General features: G+C 39.0%; 2 protein-coding genes across 3 annotated transcripts; one reads left to right on the forward strand and one right to left on the reverse strand.

Annotated features, from left to right (window-relative positions):
* The first annotated feature begins 950 nt into the window (after positions 1-950).
* LOC103978893 (uncharacterized) lies at positions 951-9,472 on the forward strand. The gene is made up of 9 exons (XM_009394844.3): positions 951-1,161; positions 1,399-1,470; positions 4,745-4,907; positions 5,181-6,166; positions 6,790-6,963; positions 7,047-7,163; positions 8,382-8,561; positions 8,672-8,718; positions 8,975-9,472. Exons 2-9 carry the CDS (start codon positions 1,423-1,425, stop codon positions 9,276-9,278), a joined length of 2,019 nt encoding a protein of 672 aa, XP_009393119.2. The 5' UTR covers positions 951-1,161; positions 1,399-1,422; the 3' UTR covers positions 9,279-9,472.
* Positions 9,437-14,075, reverse strand: LOC135608189 (nitrate regulatory gene2 protein-like). Of its 2 annotated transcripts, none has more exons than XM_065100786.1 (4): positions 12,893-14,075; positions 11,194-11,294; positions 10,843-11,066; positions 9,437-10,300 (listed from the first exon to the last, which is right to left on the reverse strand). In XM_065100786.1, exons 1-4 carry the CDS (start codon positions 13,974-13,976, stop codon positions 9,505-9,507), a joined length of 2,205 nt encoding a protein of 734 aa, XP_064956858.1. In that variant the 5' UTR covers positions 13,977-14,075; the 3' UTR covers positions 9,437-9,504. The 2 variants fall into 2 exon arrangements, with proteins under 2 accessions (XP_064956858.1, XP_064956857.1); XM_065100785.1 differs by having other exon boundaries at positions 11,194-11,369.
* Positions 14,076-14,191: the final 116 nt, after the last annotated feature.

Here is a 14,191-nt window from a genome sequence, read left to right on the forward strand (position 1 = left end):
CGAGGGGTGAAAGATAGCTTCTATATCGTTTGTCACGTAAAGGGAGAGAGGCACGTGGGCTCCTATATCCCCGTCACTGTATAGATAACAATAGATAGTTGGGTGGGTCAACAGATTAAAGCTAAAGTTACTTTGTTCATCTCACCGTTGCATTAGATTTATTTTGCTTATTTTACATATTAAAAATTTGCATATATACCACGTACATATATGTTATACAATTGATATATATATTTTGTATTTATAATCAATATCAATTTTTTTTGGCAGAACAAAATAAGGCGTATCAAAGGTAAGTCATATATTCACCGCTCCTGGTCCGCTCTAGACGGGTTGCTTCCATTCACATATATCTCTCACGTCCATGAGTGGCTAATCCATCACAATCGAAGCACTATTGAAGTTAGAGCCTCTCATTTATTAATATTATTATTCATAAAATATATTTCCGTAACTCCCACGGGTGACATGATGTGAATGCATTGTTTCGATAATGTATTCTGCATTAAATATAGTGACTCGTGTAGAGGCTGGGAATAATTGTTCGAGTCGATCCTGTTATCGCATGCCACATCCTACGGTGAGATTCTACGCCACGTGTACTTTCCTCACGTGGATTCGTATGCGTTCACGTGGATACACGAACTGCATTATGCCTTGGCGGTGATCACAGCCGAACACACGTGCCCAGCGATCGGCCCCAACAACTCTCAAGTCACAGGGGGGGTTCGTCGGGTGGCCCCCATGGATCCCCTCGACCTCCTCGATGGAACACGTAGACCCCTCGGCATACCGGTCTGTGTAAAGATGGGACCCACCTGTTCGGCCACGGCTACGTCCATTCACGAGACGGGTGGCGGGAAGGACGGTCACCGAGGGCAAGGCAGGCGGCAAAAGTAATGCTGCGTGGTAAATGGTTTCGTTTCGGCCTTGCTTCGAGATTAAGAATCCGCATAATTACATTTCGTCTCCGTTTCTGTTCGCCTTTTCTTCTTCTTGTTATTGCTCCTCTCGTCGATTCGCCGGGAGAGCGCTTCCCTACTGTGCGCTACGGACTCTTCGCCTCGTCCTTCTTGGGGGGGGTTTCCATCGAAGCTACGCAGCCGATCGATCGGTTCACCCACTTGGCTTTCCCGTCCTCGTTCCTTATTCGGGCGATCGGTTCGTTCTTCTCACTCCCCTCGCTCTCGCCTTCGCTTCCTTTGCAGGGTAGTGTTCCTAATCGGTGTATCTTGATCGACCAGTTGATTGATGTCGCGGGATCTTGTTTTCTTTTCCTTTCTGCTTTCCCGATCTCCCGTTTCTTTTGCCTTTCTGTTTCTTCTGTATCCGATTCGTTGATTGTAACGGAAACGGAAATCAAGATTGAGGTCTTCATGACAGTTTTGCTTTCGGCAGGGTTATATATGATTGAATGATAGCATGGGTTACAAGGAGGTTTACGCTTCTCTTCAAGAAATCTTCCCGCAGGTAAAAAGTATTACTCTCGGTTTGCTCTCTTAAATCTTGTGGGACTGATTTCTTCCTCGGTTTTCTTATGTTTATTGGTTCTTGGAACTTTCTTTTGGCCCTAAAATCTCTATTATCTTTGTAGAATAACTAAGGTTTGTTACTTTTTTATCTTTTTCTAAAACATTCATTTACTAATAAACGAAGATTGGAAAACCTTGTATTGTAAAACAAGAATATTAAACTGGAAATCTTGAGGGCTTGCATTGGTTATACTTCTTTCACGGTTATTCAGGCTAACCAGTGTGGTGGCTGTTAACGCTGTGATATGCCTTCTTCCCCTTTTGGATTTTCGGTTGGATATGATGTTTATGCAGCGTAGGCGTAGTTAGTGGTTGTCAAGAATGACAAACCGTACTGGCGATGGCCCATCATGTAGGCAGATATGCAGGTGCTTCTTGTAATAAGAAAATCTAAAAATTGATGCAACTATTAATTAAAAAAATTATGCAGTAATTATCATGAATTTTTATGTTTATTGTTTGTATTTATTAATAAAAGAAGGGCATACCCAACGCCAATGCAGGATATGTGGAGGATGAATGTATGCGCTGCATTTATCAATGTGAATCCAGCAAATTTATTAATGAACATCATAATGCAAACAATAAAGAAATTTTCTATATTAGAGTTGCAGTTAATTGAAAATTCTAAGTTAATTTTGACATTTGATAAGTCAGAATGTTATATTTATTAAACAAATTAATCTCCAAACAAAATAATATTACTGGTTGAATTTTTATAAAGTCCAGAAGTAGTCTGTAAAAAAAAAAAAACATGTTAACACAATAAGATTAGTACATGTCAGTGGTTGTTCATATATGATGTTTTATCAGTCTATAGGAGTTCTTACTTTTCTTTTTTAGAAACATAGAATTATAGACAAAATTATTAACTTTTTGTATCTGTCTTCCTTTAAATAGTATATACTTCTAGCAGTAGTGTAGCTGTCTAGAGAAAGCCTTTAATAATATCCACTTGTAGGACCTCACTCAAATCCTTTGGCAAAACTCCAAGAGAGACAAGTTCCCTAGGTAATCAGTCAGATAGCTGAGGTGCTGATATTGGACCATTGTAGCATTGTAAGCAATGCCAATCAACCATGGTAACCTTTATTAGAATTATAGGATAAGGCCAATTTATTAATCAACAACTTGTCATATTTCTATTGCTATTGGTTGACTCTGCTTACAAGAACAACAAGAAGAACAAGTTGTAATGTCCTGATTGTTTGGCACTGGCTATGTGGATCTTTTGTCACCATTGAGCTTCATTAAAAATTAAAAATCTTATTTAATTTAAAGTATTTAAATATTTACTTATATAATTCAACTTTTCCTCTTTGGCCTCTTTCTACATGTTCTCATACCACTCATAATTGTCTCACCTCTTCTAACAACAACATTCATAGGGCTTTTAGCACCTGTTGGCATAATTTTTAAATGATTCTTTCTTGTTTATATTCCATTAGAGCTATGCCCAATTGTTCACAAATGAAAATATTTCCTTTCCTAACTTTCTTGTAACTACACTCGTCCACCTCAACAGTCTCATATCATAGACTTCTTGTATATGTTGCTTTTTAACTTTCTAACACTTAAATTTATAAAGCTTCATTGACCTAATAATTTTATTATAAAATTTTTATTTAACCTAAAAGGTATTTGATGATTTTACAAAAATCATGAAGCTCCTCTGAGCTTTAACCACCCAGATTTTAATCAATGAATAACATCAAGATAAGTTGATTTGCTTGATTTGGGGTACTTGATTTTCAATAAGTAAAAAATTGGCTAGTCATGGCATTGTCTCATATCAAGAAATTGGTTGAATTAAGGCTTGTCTTTGGAGTTGGCTCATCTGAGAAGTTATGGGTGCATAGAAATAAGTTTAGGAATAATAGACTTAGGTGATCTTCACACTTGAAAGCAGATGTTTAAGTATGTCATAAGTAAAAGGAAAACATTTTTAAGTTAAAGATATCAGGAAGAGGAAGCTACAGACGAAAGAGGAATTAAACAGTTTGAGCTCACCATCGTGTATGAATTTTGATATGTTTATGCGAGTCCAAAGGTGTGTATGCGGATATACATATCTGTTTATGTTCATGAACTTTTGTGATTTTCTTTTTGCATGTGAACGTTTATGTGTGTGTGTCATCCTTCTGCTTTTACAAAATTAATTTATAGAAAGTACTTTATTGAAGTTTTTGTATGTGAAACTTTTTATTATTATTTCCTAATGGTTCATTTTTCTAGGAATGAGCATAGTATATTTGTTCAAAGAAAAGCTAGAAGCTAGTTTTAGCATCTTTTTGAAAGATCTATGCATTTGCTTGAGTTTGGTTGATAAGGAGTGACAAAATCAACTAAACTGCTATGCTTTCTGGAAATCTTTATTTTTCTGCAAGTTGTATGTGTGTTAATATACATGCTTGTACATATGTGGTCACTAAGAAAAGGCGAACAGTTTAAGTTAAGAATATCAGGAGGAGGACCCTAAAGATGAAAGAGGAATTTTCAGTTTAAGTGCATCATTGTGTATGCATTTTGATATGTTTATGCGAGTGCAAAGGTGTGTATGTGGACATACATGTGTTTATGTGCATGAACTTTTGTAATTTTCTTTTTGCATGTGAACGTTTGTGTGTGCTTGTCATTCTTCTGCTTTTACAGATTTAATTTATAGAAAGTGCTTTATTGAAGTTTTTGAAGGTGGAGCCTTTTTTTTCATTTCCTAATGGTTTATTTTTCTAGGAATAAGCTAAACATATTTGGTGATATGGATTCAAACAAAAGCCAGAAGCTAGTTTTAGTCTTTTTTTGAAAGATCTACACAGTGGCTTAAGTTTTGTTGATAAGGAGTTACAAAATCAACTAAACTGTAATAGTTTCTGGAAATCCTTATTTTTCTGCAAGTTGTATGTGTGCTAATATATATGCTTGTATATAGTTGTTGATGTTTGCATGAATATATGATCCCGCGGTCTTAAATTACTTATTTTGGGTCTTACAATATATCATTAAGTTTACAGTTGCAAGAAAAGCCTTCGGCAAGATAGTAATTATCTTATTTGTATCTTGTAGAATATATTTTGGTTCTCACTAATCAATGATCGATAAGTATTGTGGATGGAACTGAAGCTAGTTTTGGAATTATTTACAGTTTCTGGATGGTGATTTATTTTATTGGAAACATGTGCATATGATGATGGTTTTTGTTCTTGTCTTTGCAGGTTGATTTCCGCATACTGAAGGCTGTTGCTATTGAACATGCTAATGATGTTGACGCTGCAGCTGAATCTATTCTCTTAGAAGTGTTGCCATCTATAACTGGATCCTGTGAAGCATCATGTACCTTGCAAGATAAAGATGCAATGAAACATCCCTCATCCGCAGGTCAGGTTGCTTTTGACCTGTGGTTGAATGTTTTGGCTCTAGAGACAATTTCTGATGTGCTTTACTAGTTATATGCCTAATACCAGTAGTAGATCCATATTGTGTTCTAATTGCTGGTAGTTTGCTTTTGTTCCATTTGCTACTCGATTGCATATATATTGGTGCTGACGCTGGGAAAAATTGTTGGGCCAATGGTGTGATAATGTGGTGTATCATGTACTTTGAGAATTTTTTATTGTTTGCCTAAAGTTGCATCATGTTTGGATTTTGCAGTTGGGAAGGATAAACAGCCTATGTTGTTTGGCCTACAAGAAGTGGAGGAAGGGAGAAGATATAATTTAGGACAAGAGCCAGTTGCATGTGAAACTACAGTTTCTAATGGTTATACAAGTTCTCATGTGATGTCAACATGCATTGGCGAAGCAGATCCCAGAGACTTAGAGGTTGGAATTGTGGATTATTCAAAGGGGTTGGAGTGTCCAACATCACACTATAATTTTTTTAAGGAGCTGAACACAACTCAAACTGCTTTGGAACCAAATTTTATGGAGAGGGGAATTAATCTAATCTCCAATATAGAAAATATCACACTTCATGGTAAGTCACATGTGCATGACGAGCTTGTGGATGTTGCTCCTTGTAATTCGAGCAGTCAGGTTAACGTTGGCCTAGTAAGTCCTGGTTCAACACATGATGATCGTCCTTTGGGGCAAAATGATGTGCGATCATTTATTGGAGAATCAGAAAATGTAATTAATGAGTTGCATGATAGTGCTCAAATAGATTCATCAGCAGTTGCTTCAGTTGTTGGCTGTGACGTTCAGAATGTTCCAGTGGAACCATTTGAAAGGAATTCTGATGACTTGGGGAACAAGATGATAATGAAGGATGGGAGCTTCTCCATATATGGTTCGGAGGAACAATCAGGATGGTCGTTTCAGCCTGCCATTGCTCAGTGTCTCTATGAGTTAGAAGCTAATACTGTTTCAGCTGGTGCTATCTCAGGTGAAGATTTTAAAGATTTTGGTGAAGCTGCGGGTTCTTGGGGGTGTGGCATCAATCAGGTTACAACCACTACTGCTGAATGTGAAGAACTGCACTCTAAGTTGGTAGATGAGAGTATTGCCGATTTATCTTTTGAGAGAGGAATTCTTTCTGCTAATGATGATAATCTGCCTGCAACTCTGCTGGCCCGATCAGGCCACTTTGTTAACATTGATTATCTTGAAGATCTTATTTCTGATGCTAAAAGCAACAAGGTAAATCTTCTGTTGTTTATATTCTTCTGTTCATTCAATATTGTTTGACAACAGAGAACACTTTATGAACCATTGTGTGAACTTTAGCATGTAGTCATAGTAAAATTTTATCTAGGTTGTTATAATCATGGACATCCAGTGCTTTAATGGGTTCTTCTTGAATTAAGCTTGCAACTGTTACTTATCGCAAAGCTTGGGCTCTGTTCAATGTATAGGTCTTGAAGACTTATTAATTACTTTAATATCTTTAACTTCTCATGAAGGAAAAGTTCAATATGCCATGAGCCATATGCCATTTTCATCTTTCTTTGATGGTTAGGAGGCTTTGTAATTTTCTTTGTCAAGTATGGAATTTTTTTGACCTGTCATTTTATGTCATAATTTACAGACAATCGGGGGTGGGAATCCAAGTTCCCTAGCTACCATAGTTCCTCTCGTTGACTTGAATTTAAAGTTCTGTTGAGATCTTTTGCATTCCTTCTTTTCCACTGCAATCTTTGCAGTATCATTTTATGCTATATAATATTTCTAGGTTTATGTGAAATTATAACAGTACAAAATATTCCTTTTTCTGGTGTAATATTTTCTGTTTGGCTTCACTTAGTTCCTAATTGTTGTTGCAGAAAAAAATGTTATCTGCCATGGAATTGATAACTGAGAGGATGAAAGAGCTGGAACATCTCAAGGAAAGAAACAAGAAGGCCCAAGAAGAATCTTCCTGTGCTGGTCTAGATACTCTTACCAAGGTGGAAGAACTCAAGAAGATATTAAAAGACACAAAGGAAGCAAATGACATGGTAATTTTCATAATCTTATCCACTTGTTTTTAACTTTTATTGCCGGAGGAGGACGGCTGAAACTTCTTTTTTAATATTTACAGCATGCTGGCGAGGTTTATGGTGAGAAGGCTATATTGGCAACGGAAGCTCGAGAGCTCCAGTCCAGACTCCACAGTTTGTCAGATGAAAGAGATAAATCGCTGTCGCTGATTGATGAGGTGCAATTCTGACACTTTGTTTCTGGATATAGACAAAGCACATGCTTACTCTTGCTACCGGTCTTATAGGAGCATGCATGTTTTCATGATATTGTTGGTTTTATTTTTAAAATTTTAGAAGCATAAACTATCGCAACTCACTGCCCAACTACCTCTTCGCTTAGATTTATTTAGGGAAGAGTAGTCCCTTTACCATTTTAAATAAATTCTTGTCTTTTGCAATTGTCTTTTTGCATCTTTAATATTAACTATTTTATTTGAACTTATCGGTTAATCTACAGGGTTTTTTTGGGACGCGTAAACTAGGTGTTATTTTTTGTTTGAGACTGACTGAACTACTTCCCCCATGCTAGTTACATAGGTTGTTTTGGCCTATGCTTGTAAACATTTACAAGAAAATGGAAAATGCTGCATAGCAATATTCAAACAAGTCTAATTTATGTTCACTGTATGTCTAGAATAACATAAAGATTACAATAATATAATTATTGTTTTGCAACATAATTTTTAGTGATGAGGATGGGCCTTGATGCCTTGCGACTTGGGTGTCAAAAAGAGTTTAGATCCTTAACATTCTAAATGTCTTGCACTGTTTATTATCATATTAGATAGAACTCATAACTGCAATTAATTTATTAATTGTCCTTTAGCCAATATTTCAGTACACATGTTCTTTGATATTCATTCTCAAATATAGTTTTTTTTGTATTTTTTGAGTTTTTAAAGTCGTGCTCTCTTTTTAGTTTGGTTAATGATACAATAATCCTAATATTAGTGTTTACTATTACTTCTTGATGACATTATTTTCTTGCATTCTATGATGTTTTATTCTATTCTATGTGAATTTCAATTTTCTTCTATAGCATTATTCACATGATATTATCATTCTTTTCTTTCTTTTTCCCACTCCATAGTTTCAGTTTTCATATGCAGATTATAATTGTCCTCTAATTCTGTTTGTATCAGTTTTGTTTTTTGTTTTATTAGTTATTGCTATTAATTATCATGATATACAGATTTTTCATCCTACCACCATGAGAAAAGAGAAGGGTCCTCAATAGTTGTCAATTGTTTTGTATTCTCTTTGAAAATTATCTGCATATTCTTCTGCTCCAATATTTGAACATCTATAAATGGATTTGTGTTTCATGTGGAATCCAAGCCTTTCAGAGTAAAAGCAAGCTTTAAATGTGACATGTACTTGTGAAAATTTTCTAGATTCACCAAGCCCTTGAAGCACGCATAGCTGCTGTGGAGGAGGAAATTGTAGCAGCTGAACAAGAAAAGCTCAAGAAGGAAGAACTAGCTCGCAAGTCTCTTAGTGAACAAGAAGCCACTGTGGCTTCCATAGTGGAAGAGTCAAAGAAGCTGCAAGAAGAAGCAGGAGCTAACTCCAAGGTTATGAATTTTTTTGCTTTGAATGGATGAAATGGATCAATATTGCAAAGCGATGCATTATTTATTAAATGAATCAGCTGCCTATATTTTTTGTCTTTAATTTTCTACAGTTGAGGGAGTTCTTGATGGACCGTGGCAGCATAGTTGATGCACTCCAGTAAGTTTGGATGATGTTGCCATTTGGTTTCAGTTGTTGATGAACTTACACATTAATATATTCAAAGCGACACTGATTTTTGACGTTTTATTATATTTTCACAAGAGTGTGTTTGCATAAGCTTGAAATCATGGTTGTAAAAATCTGATTTCTTTATTTGTTGTTTATGTTCATCCATGATTCTTGGATTGCTTGTAAATTTCTTGGTTACATGACAAAAGTGTTTCATTTTAATACATTTTATCTTCTATTTCAGAGGCGAGATTGCTATCATCTGCGAGGATGTTATGTCGCTAAAAGAAAGAGTTGATGGCCGTGTACCGTTGGGTAGATCTTTTTGTTCGATGACTTCTAGCTTAGTGGCTTCATCAAGCTCGTCCTACCTTTGTAGGACCAGACATTCATCAGAAGAGGTGCTTCAGCATGAAGATTTTACCATGACGCCTGCAATCACTGGGAATGAGCAACACGAGGTACAGCAGCCTGAAAACAGCAACGACATTCATGGAGCATCTGCGGATGATGGCTGGGAGATACTAAAAGGTGGAGTTTCGTGCTAGCTAGACTAGCAGGGAGTTACGATTCAAGAGCTTGTAAACTAATTAGTGATAGTGAAATGGCAGGCAGTGGCGCCACAGTTTCGTTTCGTTTCCTTTTTTTTTATTTTATTTTGTTCATATTTTGTGGATGTCCTATAAAATTGTCATCAGAGTGTATAGGTAATATTAAAGCACCGTAGGCATTTTCTTCTTAAGGAGCTTTTGCGTATTCTTCTTGCATAGCCCATTAAGCTACTTTGGTCAGCGGATTCTGATCCGTGACCAACTTTAAACTGGTATACATCTTAGAACAGAGTTCAGCAAAGTCCGACACAGCACGGAAAAGCTCTGGCAAGTGCGTCTTGAGAGTAACCGATGACTTCTCTCTCACCTGCTTGCATATCCCTTTGTGGGCTTCTACTTCTTCATCAAGCTTGCTTTTGAGAGACTCCACCACACGCCTCCTTTCTCCCACGGGGTCATTTTGACTTGCTGCCTCCCCACCAGTCTCCGGCTCGCCCATCCTCTTCTGCGAATGCTTTTGGTACCAGTCCTCAAAAGCCCGTTTCTTTCGCAGATACGCCTTTTGGATCTCCCCGCATCTCTCTTTCTGCTTCAGCTCTTCCTGTTGGACTGCCTCTATCGTGTTTAAGACCGCTGAAAAGCTGAGGAGAGCAGTGTTTGCAAGCTCCTCAGGGAGCTGCTTCTCAAGATACTCATGCCATGCATGCACAAGAGTCTGAATCGGGGCATGAGTTGGCCTTTGCGGAGATGACACTTTCTCTTTCAAGCTGCTGTCGATTGGAATAAGATTCAACTTCAACCAACTATCAAGAGCACCCACATACTGTTTCTGATGGGTAACAAGTTTATGCAACTGCGATTGCCACTCCCTGACAGTGTCGAGTAGCTGCAAAGTGCGCTTGTGATGATGTTCACTTGTCTCCTTGGAAGCATTTGAAATGTCGAGAGCTTTGATACCTTCCATCATCTTCAGCTGGGAATAGTGATGCATGTGCATGGCCTGCCACATTTTGGCCATCCTGACAACAACCAAAGAACTATTAGATAGATGATTTGCATTCCAAAGCAACCAAAAAAAAAAAAAAGGAAAGAAAATGAATACAATGACAACATTGCCTAACGTATCGTGTCTAGCAACCTTTAATCTTTCAGCATGGTGCACTTTTTTTCTATCCAGAGTTGTTACTTCATCCTTTTTAAGGAATGATGTCATGACGACTGCAGGGATGATGATGATGATGTTACATTCATGCTTCAAGGAACCAGTTCTCAAAACAAAAGCCCATAAAATGAAATTGGTTCACATCAGTTTAGCAATATCAATCACATTACAAAATCTGATGTTACATTGACGATCCCATCCAGTAGCTAATTAGTCTGGTCACTTCAATGTATATGAAATTAGTGCGAGACCAAAACCCAACCAAAATGCGGATGCAAATGGTATTGCAAGAAGACAATAGTTTAAGCATCATCAGAACAAGAATAAAAAAAAAAAATACTGTGAATGCAGAATACCTACAAAATAATAATACTTTCTGGAAACTTTTAACAAACTTACCCTTCAACGAGTTCCACTAGTTTCGGATAAAGCCGTTTATCACGCAGACGTTGGATTTCTGCCACAGTTGAATCCATTGACTGCATATCAACAACGTATTTAGTGTGCAAATGGCTCACAGCTGCTTTAGTTCTTTGCAGTGATTCACCACTAGCACCACCCTTCTTTTGCCTGTTCAGTAAAGCAACCTTCCTATGATACTCAATTTTCGTAAGCCTACCTGCCTGCCTCCGTGAACAATATTAAAATTAGATTCTGAGTTTGTAAGAGCCCAAAAAGACAATAAGCAATCAGATAATCTTAAATGTATTTTATGAGCTTGATGAAGTTCAATGAGAATGTGACATTTACCTTAACTTCATCATATAATCTTTTTTCCCATGCTAGGATCTTATCCAACACAGTTGCATGAGTTTCCCATTCATCATCGATGAAATCACCCTTACTGCCATCTGCACCAGGAGTAACTTCAAATGACCTATGCCATGTAATAACACGCATGACCCTCACAGAATGATCGACATGACCTATAAAATAAGTCCAAGATAGGTTAAGTGAAGTATTAATAGCAAAAAAACACATTGGTAACATGACAAACTTTTGAAGGGGACTAAAGATAAGAGAAGAAACCAGGGAGGTTTTTCTGTTTCAAAGGTAGCATATGTATCCATAATCTAGCATAATAGTAGAGGGACTAGAGTTCATCCTGAGTACATTTGGACTACGGAGTACGGACTACCTCTCTTCTTCAGTATACTGTGCCTCAGCACTTCTAGCCTTTTCCTCCAGAGTATCATTGGACTCTTTTCACCCCAGTTTGGTTGAGGGGGGGAGGCGGGGTGGTCTGAGTTCTCAGCATCACTAAAACCATCACGTTCAGTGCAATTCCATTAAGCATATTAATTTGTGGTTGTGTAAAGTTAATTCCACAAACAGAAATCCCCTTCTGATCTTTTGTCCTATATCTGCTTAACTACAATGCAAATACTACATGGATCATATACATCTGATGAATGTTGTTTCTGCTGGCTTAATTTTAAGACAATCTTCACACAAATCCCTAGCCTTAGCCAATGCAACTCCATCAAGCATATTTACACCATGGTGCATATTCTTAAATCTTTGGATGGAAATCCATACTTCTATACACCGTGAACTGCAGAAATTAGATCAGAAGCCAAAAATCCTAATCACATTTTTGTTCATATATTCCTTCTATTTCTTGTTGATCACAGGATTTTAAAGCAAGGTGCATCATTTTCAGTTTAAAGATTTCATCAGAAATGCAGAAAATATACTGAAATATCATGGAACAGCATTGAAAACTCTCCCTTGAAGGAGTGCATCACTGAAATCTTGAGGATTGTTGAAGAATTCAAAGTCTCATAGATCCATCTTGCACTAGGTTAGACCTTGTATTTGCCCTCATAGTTAAAGTTCAACTCTATGAAAAAGAGAGAGAGAGAATTCTGACTTCTCTTTCCAATACTTTATTTTCTGGATATTATCCAGATTTCTATTGTTTATTTGCAGAAAAAGAATACTTGCAAGAAAATAATATGCATAAATCCTTCTAATTCTAGAAAAATTGTGTAATAAGAAAGCCAAAACAGAATCCTTATGAACCACAAGAAATGTGGAGCACAATGAATATTATAATCATTGGTTTCATATAGAAATGATGCATCCAGTCCCACATAGAAGCGAGGCTGATGCAAGAGAAATGAACAGACAACTTACTTTAGTGAGGCCCTCTCTGCGCAATCTACAGACTACTTATAGCCGAATTAAATCAATTCATACAATACAAGCTATAAACAAAGAAAGGAAATAGCCAATGGATAATTGTAACACTCCCAAGTTAGGTTCCACATTGAATATGGGTGAAAACTTGAATTGGTTGACATAGTCTTGATAAGTGTACTACTATTCTTAAGTAAGGGTTTGAGAGCGCGACAATAATAACCCACAATTCTACAATATTATCAAAACTACGAAATAAAGATAACAAATCAACTCTTGTTAAAGATAACAAAAAGAATTATAGTACCTCGGCTATCCACAAAATTAGAGTGGTAATGCATTCTGGTCGCCTCAAGCACCTTTGAAACTTCATGTGTACTCTCTGACGCCCTGAGGAAAAGATCATCAAGATCTGTAAGCACCTTCATGAGATCGATGCTGCTGGACGGTGCGGCTGGCACCGTCTTCTTTTCCGGGGATTCCTCTCTCTCAGGCCGGATCCCGCCCGCTTGGGTTACCGATGGAACCGGCACGTTTTCGTCCGTAAGACCCCAAGCCTCGGGCTGCGACGTTGGTTGAAGTGAGGGTGGCGGCGGCGGGGAGGGGGAGGGTGAGAGGGAAGGGGAGCCCCCGGCGGCTTCGGAGGGCCGGCGGCGGCGGTTAAGGCCGCCGTCGTTCTCCTCCTCCGCCTCGTCATCCCCCTCGTTGTCCTCCTCGAGGATGGGGGCGGCTTGATGAATCTTGGAGGGAAACTTCTTGGGGAGATCGGGCATGCTTATGGAGCGATGGAGAGGGGAGGGAGAGAACTCTGGGAGCGGCGGCGGGGGCGGTAAGAGGGTCTCGGTGGGCGGCTGGACAGGAGCGGCGATGACGGGGGCGCCGGTGGCGGAAGTGCCGCCGCCGGTGGAGGAGGAGGAAGAAGAGTGGACGGAATCATGGGCTGCCACCTGGCCGAACTCGCTGAGGGCGGCACCCGTGTCCTTGAGAGAGGCGGCGTAGGCGGAGTGGGCAGCGGCAAAGGCGTTTCGCGCGACCACCGCCGCCTTCATCCACTGCCGCCGCTCCTTGCATCGCGTCACCGCCTCGTCGTTGTTCACCCTCGACTGCGCGCACCCCATGACACGAGACCTTCGCTTCCCTCTCTGAAAGAGACAACGGAGAGCAAGTGACCTCCCCCGCGTTAAAAGGACCGCAGGTGAGAGGATCGGAACGGGCCACGGCCAGGGGAGCGCAGCAGCGGAGACAGAGAGAGGATGAGGAGATAGGATGGCGCTTTGTTCCTTTTCTTTCTTCCTCCATTTTCTTTCTTTTGGGGAGGAGGGGGGGAGAGCGAAGGATTCGTTGAATGGGGCAGAGGACGTGTCCTTTGTCAGCTTGCCGCCTTTTGGCATCTTTAAAAAGTGAATTATTAAAAGAAAGGGAAATAAATAAAAGACGGAGAACAAGAAAACACTTTCCCCACCCCGTGACGGTTACCGCCATGGCATCTGCCCGCCCATCACGGGACCCACTCCTGGCAGCGTCCATCCCAAAGGCAGGTAGCCGTTCAGGGACGGAAAACAGGTAAGAAGTAGAAAGAGAAATAATGGAAAGAAGTGCGAGGCAA

The sequence above is a fragment of the Musa acuminata genome, chromosome BXJ2-3 (assembly GCF_036884655.1).
Source record: "Musa acuminata AAA Group cultivar baxijiao chromosome BXJ2-3, Cavendish_Baxijiao_AAA, whole genome shotgun sequence".
In the NCBI taxonomy this organism is placed as follows: domain Eukaryota; kingdom Viridiplantae; phylum Streptophyta; class Magnoliopsida; order Zingiberales; family Musaceae; genus Musa; species Musa acuminata.

Excerpts from the sequence above, each read along its gene's own strand:
- LOC135608189 (XM_065100785.1), bottom strand. The coding sequence starts at position 13,976 with ATGCCAAAAGGCGGCAAGCTGACAAAGGACACGTCCTCTGCCCCATTC. Across the intron at positions 11,067-11,193 it reads GATTATATGATGAAGTTAAG|GCAGGTAGGCTTACGAAAAT; the intron begins GTAAATGTCACA and ends TCACGGAGGCAG. Across the intron at positions 10,301-10,842 it reads CTAGTGGAACTCGTTGAAGG|GATGGCCAAAATGTGGCAGG; the intron begins GTAAGTTTGTTA and ends GGTTGTTGTCAG.
- LOC103978893 (XM_009394844.3), top strand. The coding sequence starts at position 1,423 with ATGGGTTACAAGGAGGTTTACGCTTCTCTTCAAGAAATCTTCCCGCAG. Across the intron at positions 1,471-4,744 it reads TTCAAGAAATCTTCCCGCAG|GTTGATTTCCGCATACTGAA; the intron begins GTAAAAAGTATT and ends TTGTCTTTGCAG. Across the intron at positions 8,719-8,974 it reads AGCATAGTTGATGCACTCCA|AGGCGAGATTGCTATCATCT; the intron begins GTAAGTTTGGAT and ends CTTCTATTTCAG.